This window comes from Coregonus clupeaformis, chromosome 29, assembly GCF_020615455.1.
Source record: "Coregonus clupeaformis isolate EN_2021a chromosome 29, ASM2061545v1, whole genome shotgun sequence".
NCBI classification, from domain to species: domain Eukaryota; kingdom Metazoa; phylum Chordata; class Actinopteri; order Salmoniformes; family Salmonidae; genus Coregonus; species Coregonus clupeaformis.
In genome coordinates, this window is record NC_059220.1 from 53,591,669 (window position 1) to 53,611,174 (window position 19,506).

At 40.8% G+C, this 19,506-nt stretch overlaps 1 protein-coding gene across 1 annotated transcript in view; it reads right to left on the bottom strand.

The window, feature by feature from the left end:
• The window catches only part of si:ch211-266g18.6 (synaptotagmin-like protein 2), a 29,404-nt gene extending 13,407 nt beyond the window's left edge, over positions 1–15,997 (bottom strand). The window contains exons 1-10 of the mRNA XM_041855664.2: positions 15,612–15,997; positions 11,650–11,795; positions 11,353–11,446; positions 8,812–8,857; positions 8,680–8,722; positions 7,063–8,583; positions 5,057–5,118; positions 4,638–4,742; positions 4,011–4,183; positions 2,810–2,915 (exon numbers count right to left, since the gene is read on the bottom strand). Coding sequence (XP_041711598.2) covers positions 2,810–2,915; positions 4,011–4,183; positions 4,638–4,742; positions 5,057–5,118; positions 7,063–8,583; positions 8,680–8,722; positions 8,812–8,857; positions 11,353–11,446; positions 11,650–11,795; positions 15,612–15,742 — 2,427 coding nt within the window. The 5' untranslated portion in view covers positions 15,743–15,997. The remainder of the gene's footprint in view (positions 1–2,809; positions 2,916–4,010; positions 4,184–4,637; positions 4,743–5,056; positions 5,119–7,062; positions 8,584–8,679; positions 8,723–8,811; positions 8,858–11,352; positions 11,447–11,649; positions 11,796–15,611) is intronic.
• Between the last annotated feature and the right edge of the window lie 3,509 nt (positions 15,998–19,506).

Here is a 19,506-nt window from a genome sequence, read left to right on the forward strand (position 1 = left end):
GACAGTTATTTTGTGTTTCTTCCATTTGCGAATAATCGCACCAACTGTTGTCACCTTCTCACCAAGCTGCTTGGCGATGGTCTTGTAGCCCATTCCAGCCTTGTGTAGGTCTACAATCTTGTCCCTGACATCATTGGAGAGCTCTTTGGTCTTGGCCATGGGGGAGAGTTTGGAATCTGATTGATTGATTGCTTCTGTGGACAGGTGTCTTTTATACAGGTAATCACAGCTCATTCCCTGTATAAAAGACACCTGGGAGCCAGAAATCTTTCTGATTGAGAGGGGGTAAAATACTTATTTCCCTCATTAAAATACAAATCAATTTATAATATTTTTGACATGCGTTTTTCTGTATTTTGTTGTTGTTATTCTCTCTCACAGTTCAAATAAACCTACCATTACAATTATAGACTGATCATTTATTTGTCAGTGGGCAAACGTACAAAATCAGCAGGGGATCAAATACTTTTTTCCCTCACTGTAGCTTACATTGGATTTTTCATCATCTTTTGGTTGAAAAGGTAAAATGTTACAACTCTGAAATTCAGGTAACAACATTTTCTCTGAGTTTCCCACTTCTAATTATGATTTGGGCGGTGGTTCAAGCGAAACTTCTCAGTCGGAACTCCAAACTTCTGATAACCGATAGCATGTGAACACCCCAAAAGCACCCTGCCGTTATCTTCTATCCCTGGCCTGCCACTGGGCATAGACGTCAATTCAACATCTATTCCTTGTTGGTTAAACGTAATTTAATTGAAATGGCATGGAAACATTGTTGATTTAACCAATATGTGCCCAGTGGGCTGGTTTCATCAAACAATGTAATGCAGAACTGGACCAATACACACACGATGCAAAATAAAATATGTTTTGAATGAATGATTTAAGCAACTGTTTTGGCTACTTTTTCAACCACCAAGCACTGTATGCTATATTTTGTGTTAATTTGCCTGTGAAATAATAGAAGACAAATTAATGGATTAAGTTTAGTCTATTGTCACGTATTTATTAATGCACGGGACAAAGTGATGCTCGAAGACGCTGCTCGCACACAGCATCTCAACGGGTATAAAAGTTGCTGAGTCCTACCCTTACATTCCTAAAGGCTATACACTGATGATATTCTGTGTCAATATGTCCCAGTATAGTAAGTACAGTAAGTATATCAAAATGTATTTCCATTAGCTGAGGATGTCCTATTATTATTTTTGCTGAGTTGATAGACCCAACTGTTACATTTTAGAGCCAAATGTTTGATACATCTACCAAAGTCACAAAATCAAACAAATGATTACATTAAATTACTTTTATGACATTTGTATCTCATTGTTAGCCAAACTTCATATCACTGTCACTCTGCCTCTGAACATCACAGGGGAAACATACTTATATCATTGTGAGATTCATGGTTAGACCTTTACTTCACAGAATACCATTTGACTCTAGCACAAAGGTCAAGTACAGAGTAGTGTTTTTTTGTTTTGTTGTTTTACAATGTTATTACCCCTACTTAGAGGACTAGATGAAGGGTCATGGTGAAACATTTAGTTAAACAGTATTTTAGTGATTAAAAACCTGGCTAGATGTGCTACCCAACTCATTTAGAAAGAAGTCGGACTTGAACAAGTAGAGTCAAACAAAACAAAAAAACGTTATTCTTCCCTAGCAATTATTGTTTTCTAAAACACACAATGAATAAGTAATTAAATATTTATGTTGATAATGTCCTGAGCCTTATATGTTGGTGCATTAAAGCATAGGCTGCTGATGACAACCGAGCTGTGAGTGTCAGCAGACATTTAATTTGAAGTGAATTAACTTAATAATGGAACTTATTTTGGACTAATTTGATAATACCAGATGATTATGGTATGCACGCGTGACAATTAATTCACACATAACGTGAGAAGGTGCTATATTGGCCCCTTGAGGTGGTATGATCGAAGTGTGGGGTAGAAAAGAAATGCAGGACCCTAACTATGGGGGATATTGTCATATTCTTTTTTACATTTTAGTCATTTAGCAGACACTCTTATCCAGAGCGACTTACAGTTAGTGAGCGCATACATTTTTCATACTGGCCACCCGTGGGAATCGAACCCACAACCCTGGTGTTGCAAGTGCCATGCTCTACCAACTGAGCTACAGGAGGGCCATATCACTGTACACACGCATAACATCTGGTTCTGCACCAAATGTGCAAGCGTATTCCAGTCTCCCTAGCCCACACCATTGTGCCAGTTGCACACTTTGGGTGGGGAAACTCAGATTTGGTTGTAAATAAAGTAATTGTATTTGAATGGAAAATAAACAAAGACTTAAGCATAGGCCAAGAGATGCATACCTTTGCCAAGTACATGTTCATGCAAGAGTCATTAATAAAATATACAGAAAGCACTGTTACTGTAAAAGCATGATATATTAATTATTTTACATTTAAAATAGAAAAGGGGACTTGAAATGGTCAAACTTGCAATATAATATGTTCTTCCCCTAAAAACATAATGGTCATGGCTATTTTTCATTAAAGGGGAGGTTAACTAGGCCCAAGTCAATCAGTCTGAGATCAATGTAAATTTCAGTCATGGGATTTTTTCTGGCTTCAACTCCTGTCAATAGTATCTAAAATGTTACATCAGCATTTGTATCTGTTCAGTCTGGTCTTACCGAAAAATCCTGAGTGTTTGCTTTCCAATGACATCAGACATTTAAAACAAAAATATCCTTCTAACTTGTGACGAGGTAGCAAAGTAAAAGTGTGGCATCACAAATGTGGATATCAGTCTCACAACATGGTAAAACCTACTTTCAGTGTCTCTCCACCAAACACTGGGTTAATGGTGCGTTTCTTGATGGATGTCTTCTTCTTGCTATGGCGGGATTTGTCAGGGTGGAGGTAGGTCTTCACATATCTGCACAGGAGATAGGAGTTATGCTGTTAAAGGAGTAGTTCACTATTTTACAACTTCATGTTAGATGGTTCCTCACCCTGAAATTAGTCTATCGGCTAAAATAAACTGTACTCCACAGTTCAGTTTTCTTTAAAACAGCCACTACAAACTTCAGCCACAACAAGCTAACAATCAATGGATGTGATGGGGGCATGTGAGCATGTTTAAAAAAAATAACGTCAAAATCACCTGAAATCAATTCAAATCAACTCCATATTTGGTTTGATGTTACTTAAAGGTGATTTGGCTATTTTAAAAAATAATAACAGGCTCACATGCCCACATCACTTCCATTGATTGTTAGGTTGTAGTGGCTAAAGTTAGCTGAAGTTTGTAGCGGCTGTTTAAAAAACCATGGATTACAGTTTATCCTGGCCCATAGACTACTTTCAGGGTGAGGAACCATCTAACATCAAGTTGTAAAATAGTGAACTACTTATAGTATTGATGCCATGGGAGACAAGTCATCTTGTATTCTACACGGTAATGACCATAGCTTAAAGGACCTTACCCATTCTAACCCCTTAATATTTAAAATCTGCTGATCCAATACTCTACTAAATACTTATTATTTGGCTCATTAAAAAAATAATTTAAAAAACCTGGTGTAGGTTCTGGAAAGCCCAATTAAATATTTTTAGGCGACCCGACCAAATTCACGTAGAAATGTGAGTTATAGATCTGTAATTCTCATTGAAAGCAAGTATAAGAAGCGGTAGATTTGTTCCATGTGCACCATTTCTCGTTTTTGCGTCTTTTACTTGAGGTTTTGTACACCAGCTTCAAACAGCTGAAAATACAATATATTGGGTTATGGAAAATATATTTCACAGCGGATTAGATGGTACAATAATTATACTTAATAATTATACACTATACTTGCTTGTTTTGTCACATAAACTGAAATTAGGCGAACAATTAGAATTTTATCAACCAGGAAATGGCGGAGCGATTTCTGCATTGTGCATCTTTAACACCTGATTTAACTACTATAATATTGGTCTGAATTGGTGTGTGTGTGTGTGTTTGCACGCGTGCGTGGTGTGTTGAGCTTACGGGTTAGTGCACTGCTTGCGAGGGTTGGCGTAGGCCAGGTCCTGACACTGCTCCACTGTGACAATCAGCTCCTCTGCATTTCTGTACCTCAGCGAGAACTCCACTGCCCCCTGGACAGTCACACTCCCAAAGTCCCCCGCCTCACTGTACACACTCAGAAGACTGCCAGTGCGCTGACAAAAGAGGACAGGAGAGGGACATTTTCAAAGGTACTCATTTAGAGACAAAGCAAACTCTGTAGGCGTCATTTTGGAAATGGAAGGATTACCAAACACAACCATATTATGCCTCACTATCAGTATTTCACAACTTTTGGGGAAAAAGGCGGCCTAAATATATCATTTTTATGGGTTTTAAGTAATCATTGCATTAATTTAAAATGTGATGCAATTATGAACTGCAAACTCAAGAGCTGTGTCAAGTATTTGAAATGTCATACAGTATGATTGTATTTTTGCACAAATAACACCTTTGATGTTCAGAGAAAGGAAAAATAAAGATTAATAAAAATATATATATTTCCCGGGACAGCAAATATCTTGCTATTCAAGCCATATCTTCCAAAGCAACTACAGTATGTTGTTGTAAATGGTAGCTTTATGGTAACTGTCCATAAAACGGTCCTACCCCAGTGAGGTCCAAAGCATTGGAGTCATAACCTCTTCTAGCAGAGAAGTCAGACCCATAGCTGGAGACAGAGCTGTGGTCATCGTCTGAGTCCAGACCCTCATCCTGAAGAGAGTTAGAGTAGAAGCCAAGGAAGACATATGAAAGCCATCAGCCAGTGTGGGCATATATGTGTTCATATTCTTTCAAGAGTGCAACATTCTATGTATTTAGACAACTTACCTCCCATGAATGAAAGGCATCAGTTAGTGTGTGTGCGTGTACATCTTTTAAAGAGTGAAAACATCCATCTTTCTGGTTGTTTATATCAAGACTACTAAACTCCCACAAGTGAAAGACATTATTCAGAATATGTGCATAAACCGTTTAAGAATGCATTTATTAATCTGTTTTGTTGGAAATGTATTTTAACATCTAACCTCCCAGGTGTCCACAGGTGAAACAACCACTGAAGGGGGTTCCTGAGACACAGATGATTGTTCTAAACCAGAGTGAAAAAAAACCCACATAAGACAAAAACAACCTTTTGTAATTTGGTGTGATATCTATGCTTCCAGAATTGCCATGTGAACTTCCTTGATTGAAAACATGCTAAGTGTCAGATACAGCGCATTCGAGAATATTCAGACCACATGACCTTTTCCACATTTTGTTACGTTACAGCCTTATTCTAAAATTGATTAAATACCCCATAATGACAAAGCAAAAGAGTTATAGAAATGTTTGCACATTTATTACAAATAAAAAACTGAAATATCACATTTACATAAGCATTCAGACCATTTACTCAGTACTTTGTTGAAGCACCTTTGGCAGTGATTACAGCCTCGAGTCTTCTTGGGTATGACGCTACAAGATTGGCACACCTGTATTTGGGGAGTTTCTCCCATTCTTCTCTGCAGATCCTCTCAAGCTCTGTGAGGTTGGATGGGGAGCATCACTGCACAGCTATTTTCAGGTCTCTCGAGAGATGTTTGATCGGGTTCAAGTCAGGCTCTGGCTGGGCCACTCAAGGACATTCAGAGACTTGTCACCAAGCCACTCCTGTATTGTCTTGGCTGTGTGTTTAGGGTCATTGTCCTGCTGGAAGGTGAACCTTCGCCCCAGTCTGAGGTCCTGAGCACTCTGGAGCAGGTTTTCATCAAGGATCTCTCTGTACTTTGCTCCGTTCATCTTTCCCTCGATCCTGACAAGTCTCCCAGTCTCTGCCGCTGAAAAACATCCCCACAGCATGATGCTGCCACCACCATGCTTCACCGTAGGGATGGTGCCAGGTTTCCTCCAGACGGGACGCTCCAGACGTGACGCCTGTTCCTCTTGGCAAACTCCAAGAGGGCTCTCATGTGCCTTTTACTGAGGAGTGGATTCCGTCTGGCCACTCTACCATAAAGGCCTGATTGGTGGAGTGCTAGAGAGATGGTTGTCCTTCTGGAAGGTTCTCCCATCTCCAAAGAGGAACTCTGGAGATCTGTCAGAGTGACCATCGGGTTCTTGGTGACCTCCCTGTCCAAGGCCCTTCTCCCCCGATTGCTCAGTTTGGCCGGGCGGCCAGCTCTAGGAATAGTCTTGGTGGTTCCAAACTTCTTCCAGTTAAGAATGATGGAGGCCACTGTGTTCTTGGGGACCTTCAATGCTGCAGACATTTTTTGGTACCCTTCCCAAGATCTGTGCCTCGAAACAATCCTGTCTCGAAGCTCTACGGACAATTCCTTCGACCTCATGGCTTGGTTTTTGCTCTGACATGCACTGTCAACTGTGGGACCTTTATATAGACAGGTATGTGCCTTTCCAAATAATGTCCAATCAATTGAATTTACCACAAGTGAACACTCCAATCAAGTTATAGAAACATCTCAAGGATGATCAATGGAAACGGGATGCACATGAGCTCAATTTCAAGTCTCAAAGCAATGGGTCTGAATACTTATGTAAGTAAGGTATTTCTGTTTTTATTTTTAATACATTTGCAAACATTTCCAAAACCTGTTTTCGCTTTGTCATTATGGGGTATTGTGTGTAGATTGATGAGGAAATTGTTTTATTTAGTCAATTTTAGAATAAGGCTGTAACGTAACAAAATGTGGGGAAAAGGAAGGGGTCTGAATACTTACCGAAGGGCTACAATGGTGTGTCTTGATACTCCTCAAATGTCATAGCTTGAAGCTATGTTGCATACGAGGAAAACACTGTAAAGTACTTTCATTCTGAACCTCCTCTCTAACATTTTAATCACTTAGAGTTTACTTTCAATAGCAAGCACAAACATTTGTGAAGGCAAAGGATTTGAAATCACGAGATCAGGATTTAATTTAGTCTTGTTAGTTCAGCTAACAATGGCATTGCAAGATGTTGTGGCATGTGAAACTGAAAAATAATAGAGAGCTCCATGTCAAAGTTTAAACTGCAAAATAGAGAGACCCCTTACCTTCAGTGTCATCTGTCACTGGGGATTCAGAGGTATTGACCACTATTGTTGGAATTAGACATTTTCCAGTCTTCTGATTCACTTTTTGAAAGTCTCTATTTGGAGACAGCTTGGACTCTAAAGTATCCCTTTCCTTAAATATCTCTACCTCATCTCCATCTGCTGCTTTACTTAGTGATTCAGTAGACTTCTTTACATCCATCTGTTCTGGGAAATTAATCTGTTCTTGTTTCTTTTCTTCATCAAAATCTCTTGGAGAAACCCTATGGTCCATCTTTGTTACATGTTTCATGCCACCAACCATTTCAGTCTCTGAGAGATAATCATTTCTAAACTTCACTTTGTCCTCACCAGTGTCCTCCTCTGATGTATGGAGACTGCTAGAAATGATGACTTCATCTAGAAAATGAACAGCAAATGGAGGATATTCTTCTGAAGAAACTAGGTCCTTCTTGGGTCTGGCCTCTTTTATGACAGATGATTCATCCAAAGGAACATGTTTGTCTATGGTGAGTATATCCTGTGGTCCCTCTTGGAGCAAGTACTGAGGTTTCTCTACACATTTGAATGCCTCAATGGTAGGCAAAGGGTACTTTCTCTGAAGAGAGTTTGTGTCCTCAAATGATAGCGGTTCACTGTGGTTTTGGTCTGTTAGAAGTTCTTGGCTCTCTGTTGAAACATCTTGGTTTAGCCTAACAGATTCCAGCTCCAACATATCTTCATATTCAAGCTGAAATTGCACCTTCTGATACTTGACCTCTGAAGATGGCATGCTAGGAGGCTCCTCATGTTCTGAAACTTCATCATCAGGTCTCCTGTTGTTGAACTTATCTTCTGATCGGGTCAGACTGTCACCACTAGGTGGAGTCTCTGTGGTATTTGTCTTTCCAGAGGTAAAGTTAACCTCTTTTGGCTTTGGCCTTATGCGGCTGCTCTGTGCCCAGATCTCAAAAGATGGAGTAGTGAGAGACTCATTCCCTGAATGTTCAACATCAAAACCACTGGTGCTATCCTCTGACCTATTATGTGTGTCAACACTAGGCAATATCACTATTGTTTTAGTCGTTCCTATGGCCATCTCTACGTCTTTTGGCTCGGCCTCTATGAGGCTACTTTTCAACTCTGGTTGTGTCCATACATAGGGGTCTACATACATAACAGAGCTGTTCTTCTCTGGTTCATCATATATTTCAGGGGGAAACACCAGCTTTCTGCTAGACTTCTGATCCGCAATAGTGTCCAGGGATTTGGTTGTTGGTTTGGTTTGAGGGTCGGGACTAAATTCGTTGGTAGGACCGAGCTGAGACTCAAGAACGGCATTGGCAATATGAGCAGATTCTGTCTTCTTTTTTGGTCCAGGTTTCCTGTCTGGTGATTGGTGGACAGTGTCAGTTGTGCTAAAGTATGGCATCTCTTGGTTTGGAGATGTAAATGGGTTGGTACATTTTTCCTCACTAGCAGGCCCCTCATGAGATCTGTAGAGTGGATGTTTCCATTCAGGAACATCAACAACGGTGTTGTCTGTAATAAAGGATTAGTTCAGGTTTAGTTTACGGTTGGCCTGTCAGGATAGGGTTAGGTGGATCCTTCCACAGCTGCTAAATGTTTCTTACTCACCAATATCCACAGTGCTTTCCTCATTGTTAAGTTCCTGGTTAGCCTGAGGATCACAATTGCGGTATTATGTATCAACTCTTTGGTTAAAGTGAAAGAAAGTTTTGCCTCAAATAATAATGCAATAAAACAAACCTTTTCACGAAAAGCTGGGTTTAGGAAACGTGTGTCCGGTGTCTGGCTATGAATGGAAAAGAGAGATTGAAAGGATTTGTACTCAAACAATAAGAAAATAAGTACAGTGGGGAAAAAAAGTATTTAGTCAGCCACCAATTGTGCAAGTTCTCCCACTTAAAAAGATGAGAGGCCTGTAATTTTCATCATAGGTACACGTCAACTATGACAGACAAATTGAGAAATATTTTTCCAGAAAATCACATTGTAGGATTTTTTATGAATTTATTTGCAAATTATGGTGTAAAATAAGTATTTGGTCACCTACAAACAAGCAAGATTTCTGGCTCTCACAGACCTGTAACTTCTTCTTTAAGAGGCTCCTCTGTCCTCCACTCGTTACCTGTATTAATGGCACCTGTTTGAACTTGTTATCAGTATAAAAGACACCTGTCCACAACCTCAAACAGTCACACTCCAAACTCCACTATGGCCAAGACCAAAGAGCTGTCAAAGGACACCAGAAACAAAATTGTAGACCTGCACCAGGCTGGGAAAACTGAATCTGCAATAGGTAAGCAGCTTGGTTTGAAGAAATCAACTGTGGGAGCAATTATTAGGAAATGGAAGACATACAAGACCACTTATAATCTCCCTCGATCTGGGGCTCCACGCAAGATCTCACCCCGTGGGGGTCAAAATGATCACAAGAACGGTGAGCAAAAATCCCAGAACCACACGGGGGGACCTAGTGAATGACCTGCAGAGAGCTGGGACCAAAGTAACAAAGCCTACCATCAGTAACACACTACGCCGCCAGGGACTCAAATCCTGCAGTGCCAGACGTGTCCCCCTGCTTAAGCCAGTACATGTCCAGGCCCGTCTGAAGTTTGCTAGAGTGCATTTAGATGATCCAGAAGAGGATTGGGAGAATGTCATATGGTCAGATGAAACCAAAATAGAACTTTTTTGGTAAAAACTCAACTCGTCGTGTTTGGAGGACAAAGAATGCTGAGTTGCATCCAAAGAACACCATACCTACTGTGAAGCATGGGGGTGGAAACATCATGCTTTGGGGCTGTTTTTCTGCAAAGGGACCAGGACGACTGATCCGTGTAAAGGAAAGAATGAATGGGGCCATGTATCGTGAGATTTTGAGTGAATTCCTCCTTCCATCAGCAAGGGCATTGAAGATGAAACGTGGCTGGGTCTTTCAGCATGACAATGATCCCAAACACACCGCCCGGAGTGGCTTCGTAAGAAGCATTTCAAGGTCCTGGAGTGGCCTAGCCAGTCTCCAGATCTCAACCCCATAGAAAATCTTTGGAGGGAGTTGAAAGTCTGTGTTGCCCAGCGACAGCCCCAAAACATCACTGCTCTAGAGGTGATCTGCATGGAGGAATGGGCCAAAATACTAGCAACAGTGTGTGAAAACCTTGTGAAGACTTACAGAAAACGTTTGACCTGTGGCATTGCCAACAAAGGGTATATAACAAAGTATTGAGAAACTTTTGTTATTGACAAAATACTTATTTTACACCATAATTTGCAAATAAATTCATTAAAAATCCTACAATGTGATTTTCTGGATTTTTTTTCCTCAATTTGTCTGTCATAGTTGACGTGTACCTATGATGAAAATTACAGGCCTCTCTCATCTTTTTAAGTGGGAGAACTTGCACAATTGGTGGCTGACTAAATACTTTTTTCCCCCACTGTACTTAATGTGCATATACAGTACTTCATATGTCAGTGCAAGAATGAAAGATGCAGAACTCTTTTAAAAAAGTGTATCTTTGACTAAATTAAAATGCATGAATGAAAAATAGGTATTTCTTCAATAGCATCAAACGCTTCATGCAATTGTTGATAAGTCAAGTGTTCGAATTAGTGAGTTGCATGCATCAATACAGTAATAGAGTTCCGTGCACCGATACGGTAATTCCTTGCTTTCTATGCTAAAACTAATAATTTAGAGTTAAAAATAAATCTAATGGCCATCCGGACAGCTACTCGCTGTTTATTATCTATGCATAGTCACTTTACCCCTACCTACATGTACAAATTACCTCGACTAACCTGTAACCCCGCACATTGACTCGGTACCGGTACCCCCTGTATATAGCCTCGTTATTGTTATTTTATTGTGTTACTTTTTATTTTATTTTTTACTTTAGTTTATTTAGAAAATATTTTCTTAACTCTATTTCTTGAACTTCATTGTTGGTTAAGGGCTTGTAAGTAAGCATTTCACGGTAAGGTCTACACCTGTTGCTTTCGGCACGTGACAAATACAATTGGATTTGATTTGATTTGAAAACACCTTGCAACAGTAAAAGTTATTCTCTGGCATAGAAAAACCAGGCCATGAAGCATAATTATGTAATACCAACACAGAAGTCTTCGGAAGCTTTTATCGCAAGGAAAAGAGTTTGCTCTCATTACACTTTTCTCTTCTATTAGGAGATAGCAATTCACTGTTCAATGCTTAAGCCTCTGCAAAGTGTGTTTGTATTCCATGTGTGAGAAATCTATTGAAGGCTACTCTTAGAATAATCTTACAACTCAGACGTCTTGGTTTGAGGATCCTTATTCTCCTTTTCTCCTCCTTTGTTTTCTCTTTGTCCGACATCGCTGAAAGGACTAGTCCTAAAGGCTAAGAAGCAGACAATGATCACTCAGAATATTTATCTTCGGTCAGCCCATCCGTCTGTATGAATAATGTAACTACAGTCTTTATCCTTGTGGGAGATGACTGACAATGGGGATGAAGTCAGAATATAGAACATTTTCATTAATCTTTCATTGATTGAGAGTAATTATTTAACTGATTAATGGTAATCAGTACAAAATCTATACCTGTTGTCTTCTTCCTCCTCATTGAATACCTGAGAACTTCTGTCACATCCGACTGTCGTCCATAGCGACGAGTCCGGAGCTCTTCGAACCACTCCCCGGTCATGACTTTGAGCTTTTTAGGGTCAGGAATGGAGATTTGCAGACGACTGGCACCAATAGAGAATAATGCAGATGGAAAAGTGGTAAATGAAAAGCCTGATTATTTTAGTAAACTATTCCAACTAAAATGTTGGTCTCTCCTAACATGAATATACTGCATTGTAAATCTTCTGTAGATGTTTTATATGTTCAAACCACTTCTTAAATTTGGTCTGAAGGGCTAAATATAACAGATGAAGAGAACTAATTTCAAGCAATCTATACTGAACAAAAATATAAAACACAACATGCAACAATTAACCATTTTACTGAGTTACAGTTCATATAAGGAAATCAGTCAATTGAAAGAAATAAATTAGGTCCTAATCTATGGATTTCACATGACTGGTCAGGGCGCAGCCATGGGTGGGCCTGGGAGGGAATAGGCCCACCCAGTTGGGAGCCAGGCCCAGCCAATCAGAATGAGTTTTTCCCCACGAAAGGGCTTCAGTACAGACAGAAATACTCCTCGGTTTCATCAGCTGTCTGGGTGGTTGGTCTCAGATGATTTCGCAGGTGAGGAAGCCGGATGTGAAGGTCCTGGGCTGGCGTGTTACACATGGTCTGCGGTTGTGAGGCCGGTTGGACGTACTGCCAAATTCTCTAAAATGACGTTGGAGGCGGCTTATGGTAGATAAATTAACATTAAAGGCTCTGGCAACAACTCTGGTGGACATTCCTGCAGTCAGCATGCCAATTGCACACTCCCTCAAAACTTGAGACATCTGTGGCATTGTGTTGTGTGACAAAACTGGCCTTTTATTGTCCTCAGCACAATGATCATGCTGTGTAATGATCATGCTGTTTAATCAGCTTCTTGATATGCCACACCTGTCAGGTGGATATATTATATTGGCAAAGGATAAATGCTCAGTAACAGGGAGGTAAACAAATGTGTGAGTATGGAACATTTCTGGGACTTTTAATTTCAGCACATGAAACATAGGACCAACACTTTACATGTTGCGTATAATTCCAAAAATGTATTTAACTGCATTGAGATACACTATAAAGTGCATTCGGAAAGTATTCAGACACCTTGACTTTTTCCACATTTTGTTACGTTACAGCCTTATTTATATATATATTTTTAAAAAATCTCATCAATACCCCATAATGACAAAGCAAAAACAGCTTTTTAGAAATCTTTGCAAATTAAACAAAATAAATAAACAGAAATACTTTATTTACATAAGTATTCAGACCCTTTGCTATGAGACTCGAAATTGAGCTCAGGTGCATCCTGTTTCCATTGATCATCCTTGAGATGTTTCTACAACTTGATTGCTGTCCACCTGTGGTAAATTCAATTGTTTGAACATGATTTGGAAAGGCAAACACCTGTCTGTATAAGGTCCCACAGTTGACAGTGCATGTCAGCACAAAAACCAAGCCATGAGGTCGAAGGAATTGTCCTTAGAGCTCCGAGACAGCATTGTGTCGAGGCACAGATTTTGGGAAGGGTACCAAAAAATATCTGCAGCAATGAAGGTCCCCAAGAACACAGTGGCCTCCATCATTCTTAACTGGATGAAGTTTGGAACCATCAAGACTCTTCCTAGAGCTGGCCACCCGGCCAAACTGAGCAATTGGTGGAGAAGGGCCTTGGTCAGGGAGGTGAACAAGAACCTGATGGTCACTCTGTCAGAGTTACTCTTTGGAGATGCGAGAACCTTCCAGAAGGACAACCATCTCTGCAACACTCCACCAAATCAGGCCTTTATGGTAGAGTGGCCAGACGGAAGCCACATGACAGCCCGCTTGGATTTTGCCAAAAGGCACCTAAAGGAACAAGATTCTCTGGTTTGATGAAACCAAGATTGAACCCTTTGGCTTGAATGCCAAGTGCCACGTCTGGAGGAAACCTGCCACTATCCCTACGGTGAAGCATGGTGGTGGCAGCATCATGCTGTGGGGATGTTTTTCATTGGCAGGGATGGGGAGACTAGTCAGGATCGAGGGAAAGATGAACGGAGCAAAGTACAGAGAGATCCTTGCTGAAAACCTGCTCCAGAGCGCTCAGGACCTCAGACTGGGGCGAAGGTTCACCTTCCAACAGGATAACGACCCTAAGCACACAACACAGGAGTGGCTTCAGGACAAGTCTCTGAATGTCCTTGAGTGGCCCAGCCAGAGCCTGGACTTGAACCCGATCGAACATCTCCGGAGAGACCATGAAATAGCTGTGCAGCGACGCTCTCCATCCAACCTGACTGATCTTGAGAGGATCTGCAGAGAAGAATGGGAGAAACTCCCCAAATACAGGTGTGCCATGCTTGTAGCGTCATACACAAGAAGACTCGAGGCTGTAATCACTGCGAAAGGTGCTTCAACAAAGTACTGAGTAAAGGGTCTGAATACTTATGTAAATGTGATATTTCAGTTTTTTTATTTTTAAAACATTTGCAAAAATGTCTAAACTGTTTTTTCTTTGTCATTATGGGGTATTGTGTGTAGATTGAGGTGGGAAAAAAATTATGTAATACATTTTAGAATAAGGCTGTAACGTAACAAAATGTGGAAAAAGTCAAGTGGTATGAATACTTTCCCAATGCACTGTATATAAAAAAGTATGTGGACACCCCTTCAAATTAGTGGATTCGGCTATTTCAGCCACACCCGTTGCTGACAGGTGTATAAAACTGAACACACAGCCATGCAATCTCCATAGACAAACATTGTCAGTAGAAAGGCTCGTACTGAAGAGCTGAGTGACTTTCAACGTGGCACCGTCATAGGATGCCACCTTTCCAACAAGTCAGTTCGTCAAATTTCTGCCCTGCTAGAGCTGCCCCGGTCAACTGTAAGTGCTGTTATTGTGAAGTGGAAACGTCTAGGAGCAACAACGGCTCCGCCACGAAGTGGTAGGCCACACAAGCTGACAGAACGGGACGGCCGAGTGCTGAAGCGCGTGCCGCGCAAAAATCATCTGTCCTCAATTGCAACACTCACTACCAAGTTCCAAACTTTCTCTGGAAGCAACATCAACACAAGAACTGTTCGTCGGGAGCTTCATTAAATGGGTTTCCATGGACGAGCATCCTAAGATCCACATGCGCAATGCAAGCGTCGACTGGAGTGGTGTAAAGCTCGCCGCCATTGGACTCTGGAGCAGTGGAAACACGTTCTCTGGAATGATGAATCACGCTTCAACATCTGGCAGTCTGACGCTGTTTTTCATGGTTCGGGCAAGTCCCCTTAGTTCCAGTGAAGGGAAATCTTAACACTACAGCATACAATGACATTCTAGACCATTCTGTGCTTCCAACTTTGTGGCAACAGTTTAGCGAAAGCCCTTTCCTGTGTCAGCATGACAATGCCCCCGTGCACAAAGCGAGGTCCATACAGAAATGGTTTGTCGAGATCGGTGTGGAAGAACTTGACTGGCCTGCACAGAGCCCTGACTTCAACCACATTGAACATCTTTGGTATTAATTGGAACGCCGACTGCGAGCAAGGCCTAATCGCCCAACATCAGTGTACGATCTCACTAATGCTCTTGCGGCTGAATGGAAGTAAGTCCCCGCAACAATGTTCCAGTGGAAAGCCTTCCCAGAAGAGTGGAGGTTGTTATAACAGCAAAGGGGGGACCAACTCCATATTAATGCCCATGATTTTGGAATGAGATGTTCGACAAGCCGGTGTCCACATACTTTTGGTCATGTAGCATATGTCTAAAGCTCATGCGATGTCATTGCAAATTGTACAATTTGTTGTACAAGCACAACATTAACTACCATTAAATAGGGAATGTTCATTCTCAGAATGTATTCGACCCAACAACATCAAGATATTTACTGCCACCAAGGCCATAAATTAATTACCGTATGCGTCCAGTCTCTCGCTTCCTGAGGTCGTCAACTCGCTGAAGCACCTGTCGGATTGCCAATTCCTCATCTGTGGACAGATGACTCAGGTCCAGAAACTCCAATGAATCCTTTGTGGACTTCATCATGACATGAAGTTTATGTCAGTTTAACACTTGACGAGAAAAACACGTTTAGTTTTCCGTCTTCACACACCTGTGAACGTAAATAAAAAGGGTGCCAAACCGGTTAACCTAGTTTGAGGAAAGAGGAAAAACACATTGACTGATGAAAGGTTAAAGTATGCCATATATTCATTACATGTCCAAAAAATTATCTCAATGTAAAACAGCTAATCTATTGAGGGGGCACGCAGCCGCTGAGTTCCAACACATATACCAAAATGTTTGACTGAACTGGCAATGAATGATGTAATTATGTAAACAGTGAAAGGTCCTTTGTCAATAAGAGTGCCGTTAATGATTTACAGTGCAACGCCATTGTCCAGGGGAAAATGCTGTGGGCACTATGGGCACAGATGTTTTGTCAATAATGTCAAGATTTTAGAATCTAAGGAGAAGTAGAAAATGAATTAATTATCCAGTCTGTCTCCCAGCAGAATGAAAGCTATGGGCAACTCTGTATCAAGGCTTCACTAATGAACTTTTTCAGCAAACCTCTCCATTAACACTGAGAAGGGATTAGCCTTGTTGCAGAGTGAACACCTTAATGCTTGGGTAAATCATTGTCATTGCTTTATGAAAACCCAACCTCAAGGCATAATGGAATTGTGTACAGACAGACACACCTCATTCTTGTGGAAACATGCAAGTCATGTGTTCTGACACACCCTCACATACTGAAACTTGATACATTGACTTTTTCTAAGAAGGTGGAACAAATTATTTATTTATGATCATCCCATACACTGAGAATACAAACGTTAAGAACACCTGCTCTTTCCATGCCATAGACTGACCAGGTGAATCCAGGTGAAAGCTATGATCCCTTATTGATGTCACCTGTGAAATCCATTTCAATCAGTGTAGATAAAGAGGAGGAGACAGGTTAAAGAAGGATGTTTAAGCCTTGAGACAACTGAGACATGGATCGTGTAGGTGTGTCATTCAGAGGGTGAAAGGGCAAGACAAAAGATTTAAGTGCCTTTGAACGGACTGTGGTAGTACGTGCCAAGCGCACCAGTTTGAGTGTTTCAAAAACTGCAAAGCTGCTGGCTTTTTTATGATCAACAGTTTCCTGTGTGTTTCAAGAATGGTCCACCACCCAAAGGACATCCAGCCAACTTGACACAACTGTGGGAAGCGTTGGAGTTAACGTGGGCCAATGCTTTCAACACCTTGTAGTCCATGGCCTGACGAATTAAAGGCTGTTCTGAGGGCAAAAGGGGGTGCAAATCAATATAAAGAACGTGTTCCGACTGTTTTGTACACTCAGTGTATATATAGGCCTAGATGGTTTCAAGACAATAAATTGTATTTTATTTTCTTATTTTCTTATCTAGCTATTAGACATTGAGACACAATGATACCTGTACGTACGTATGTATGTATGTATGTATGGCTGTACAGTACTAGTCAAAAGTTTGGACACACCTACTCATTCCAGGGTTTTCCTTAATTTTACTATTTTCTACATGGTAGAATAATAGTGAAGACATCAAAACTATGAAATAACACATATGGAATCATATAGTAACCAAAAAAGTGATAGACAAATCAAAATATATTTTATATTTGAGATTCTTCAAATAGCCACCCTTTGCCTTGATGACAGCTTTGTACACGCTTGGCGTTCTCTCAACCAGCTTCACCTGGAATGCATTTCAATTAAAAGCTGTCCCTTCTTAAAAGTTAATTTGTGGAATTGATTTCCTTCTAAATGCGTTTGAGCCAATAAGTTGTGCTGTGACATGGAATACAGAAGATAGCCCTATTTGGTAGACCAAGTCCATATTATGGCAAGAACAGCTCAAATAAGCAAAGAGAAACAACAGTCCATCATTACTTTAAGACATGAAGGTCAGTCAATATGGAAAATTTCAAGGACGTTGAAAGGACTTTGAACGTTTCTTCAAGTGCAGTCGCAAAATTAATCAAGCGCTATGATGAAACTGGCTCTCATGAGGACCGCCACAGGAATGGAAGACCCAGAGTTACCTCTGCTGCAGAGGATAAGTTCATTAGAGTTACCAGCCTCAGAAATTGCAGCCCAAATAAATGCTTCACAGAGTTCAAGTAACAGACACATCTCAACATCAACTGTTCAGAGGGTACTGTGTGAATCAGGCCTCCATGGTCGAATTGCTGCAAAGAAACCACAACTAAAGGACAACAATAATAAGAAGAGACCTGCCAGGAAACATGAGCAATGGACATTAAAGCGGTGTAAATTTGAGATTTTTGGTTCCAACCGCCGTGTCTTTGTGAGACGTGGTGTGGGTGAACGGATGATCTCCGCATGTGTAGTTCCCACCGTAAAGTATGGGGGAGGAGGTGTTATGGTGTGGGGGTGCTTTGCTGGTGACACTGTCTGTGATTTAACTGGCATGGCTACCACAGCATTCTGCAGCGAAACGCCATCCCATCTGGTTTGGGCTTAGTGGGACTATCATTTGTTTTTTAACAGGACAATGACCCAACACACCTCCAGGCTGTGTAAGGGCTATTTTACCAAGAAGGAGAGTGATGGAGTGCTGCATCAGATGACCTGGCCTCCACAATTCCCTGACCTCATCCCAATTGAGATGGTTTGGGATGAGTCGGACGGCAGAGTGAAGGAAAAGTAGCCAACAAGTGCTCAGCATATGTAGGATCTCCTTCAAGACTGTTGGAAAAGCATTCCAGGTGAAGCTGGTTGAGAGAATGCCAAGAGTGTGCAAAGACGTCATCGAGGCAAAGGGTGGTTATTTGAAGAATCTCAAATATAAAATCTAGTTTGATTTGTTTAACACTTTTTTCTTTACTACATGATTCCATATGTGTTATTTCATCGTTTTGATTTCTTCACTATTATTCTACAATGTAAAAAATAGTACAAATAAATAAAAACCCTTGAATGAGTAGGTGTGTCCAAACTTTTGACTGGTAGTGTATGTAAGTTTGTACAGTTGAAGTCTGAAATGTACATATACTAAGGTTGGAGTCATTAAAACTAGTTTTTCAACCACTCCACACATTTCTTGTTTACAAACTATAGTTTTGGCAAATCGGTTAGGACATTTACGTTGTGCATGACACAAGTAATTTTTCCAACAATTGTTTACAGACAAATTATTTCACTTATAATTCACTGTATCGCAATTCCAGTGGGTCAGAAGTTTACATACACTAAGTTGACTGTGCCTTTAAACAGCTTGGAAAATTCCAGAAAATGATGTCATGGCTTTAGAAGCTTCTGATAGGCTAATTGACATCCTTTGAGTCAATTGGAGGTGTATCTGTGGATGTATTTCAAGGCCTACCTTCAAACTCAGTGCCTCTTTGTTTGACATCATGGGAAAATCAAAAGAAATCAGGCAAGACCTCAGAAAAAAAAAATGTAGACCTCGACAAGTCTGGTTCATTCTTGGGAGCAATTTCCAAACACCTGAAGGTACCACGTTCATCTGTACAAAAATAGTACGCAAGTATAAACTATGGTTTGCAACTGCACATGGGGACAAAGATTGTATTTTTTGAAGAAATGTCCTCTAGTCTGATTAAACAAAAATAGAACTGTTTGGCCATAATGACCATCGTTATGTTTGGAGGAAAAAGGGGAAGGCTTACAAGCCGAAGAACACCATCCCAACCGTGAAGCACGGGGGTAGCAGCATCATGCTGTGGAGGTGCTTTGCTGCAGGAGGGACTCGTGCACTTCACAAGATAGATGGCATCATGAGGAAAGGAAATTA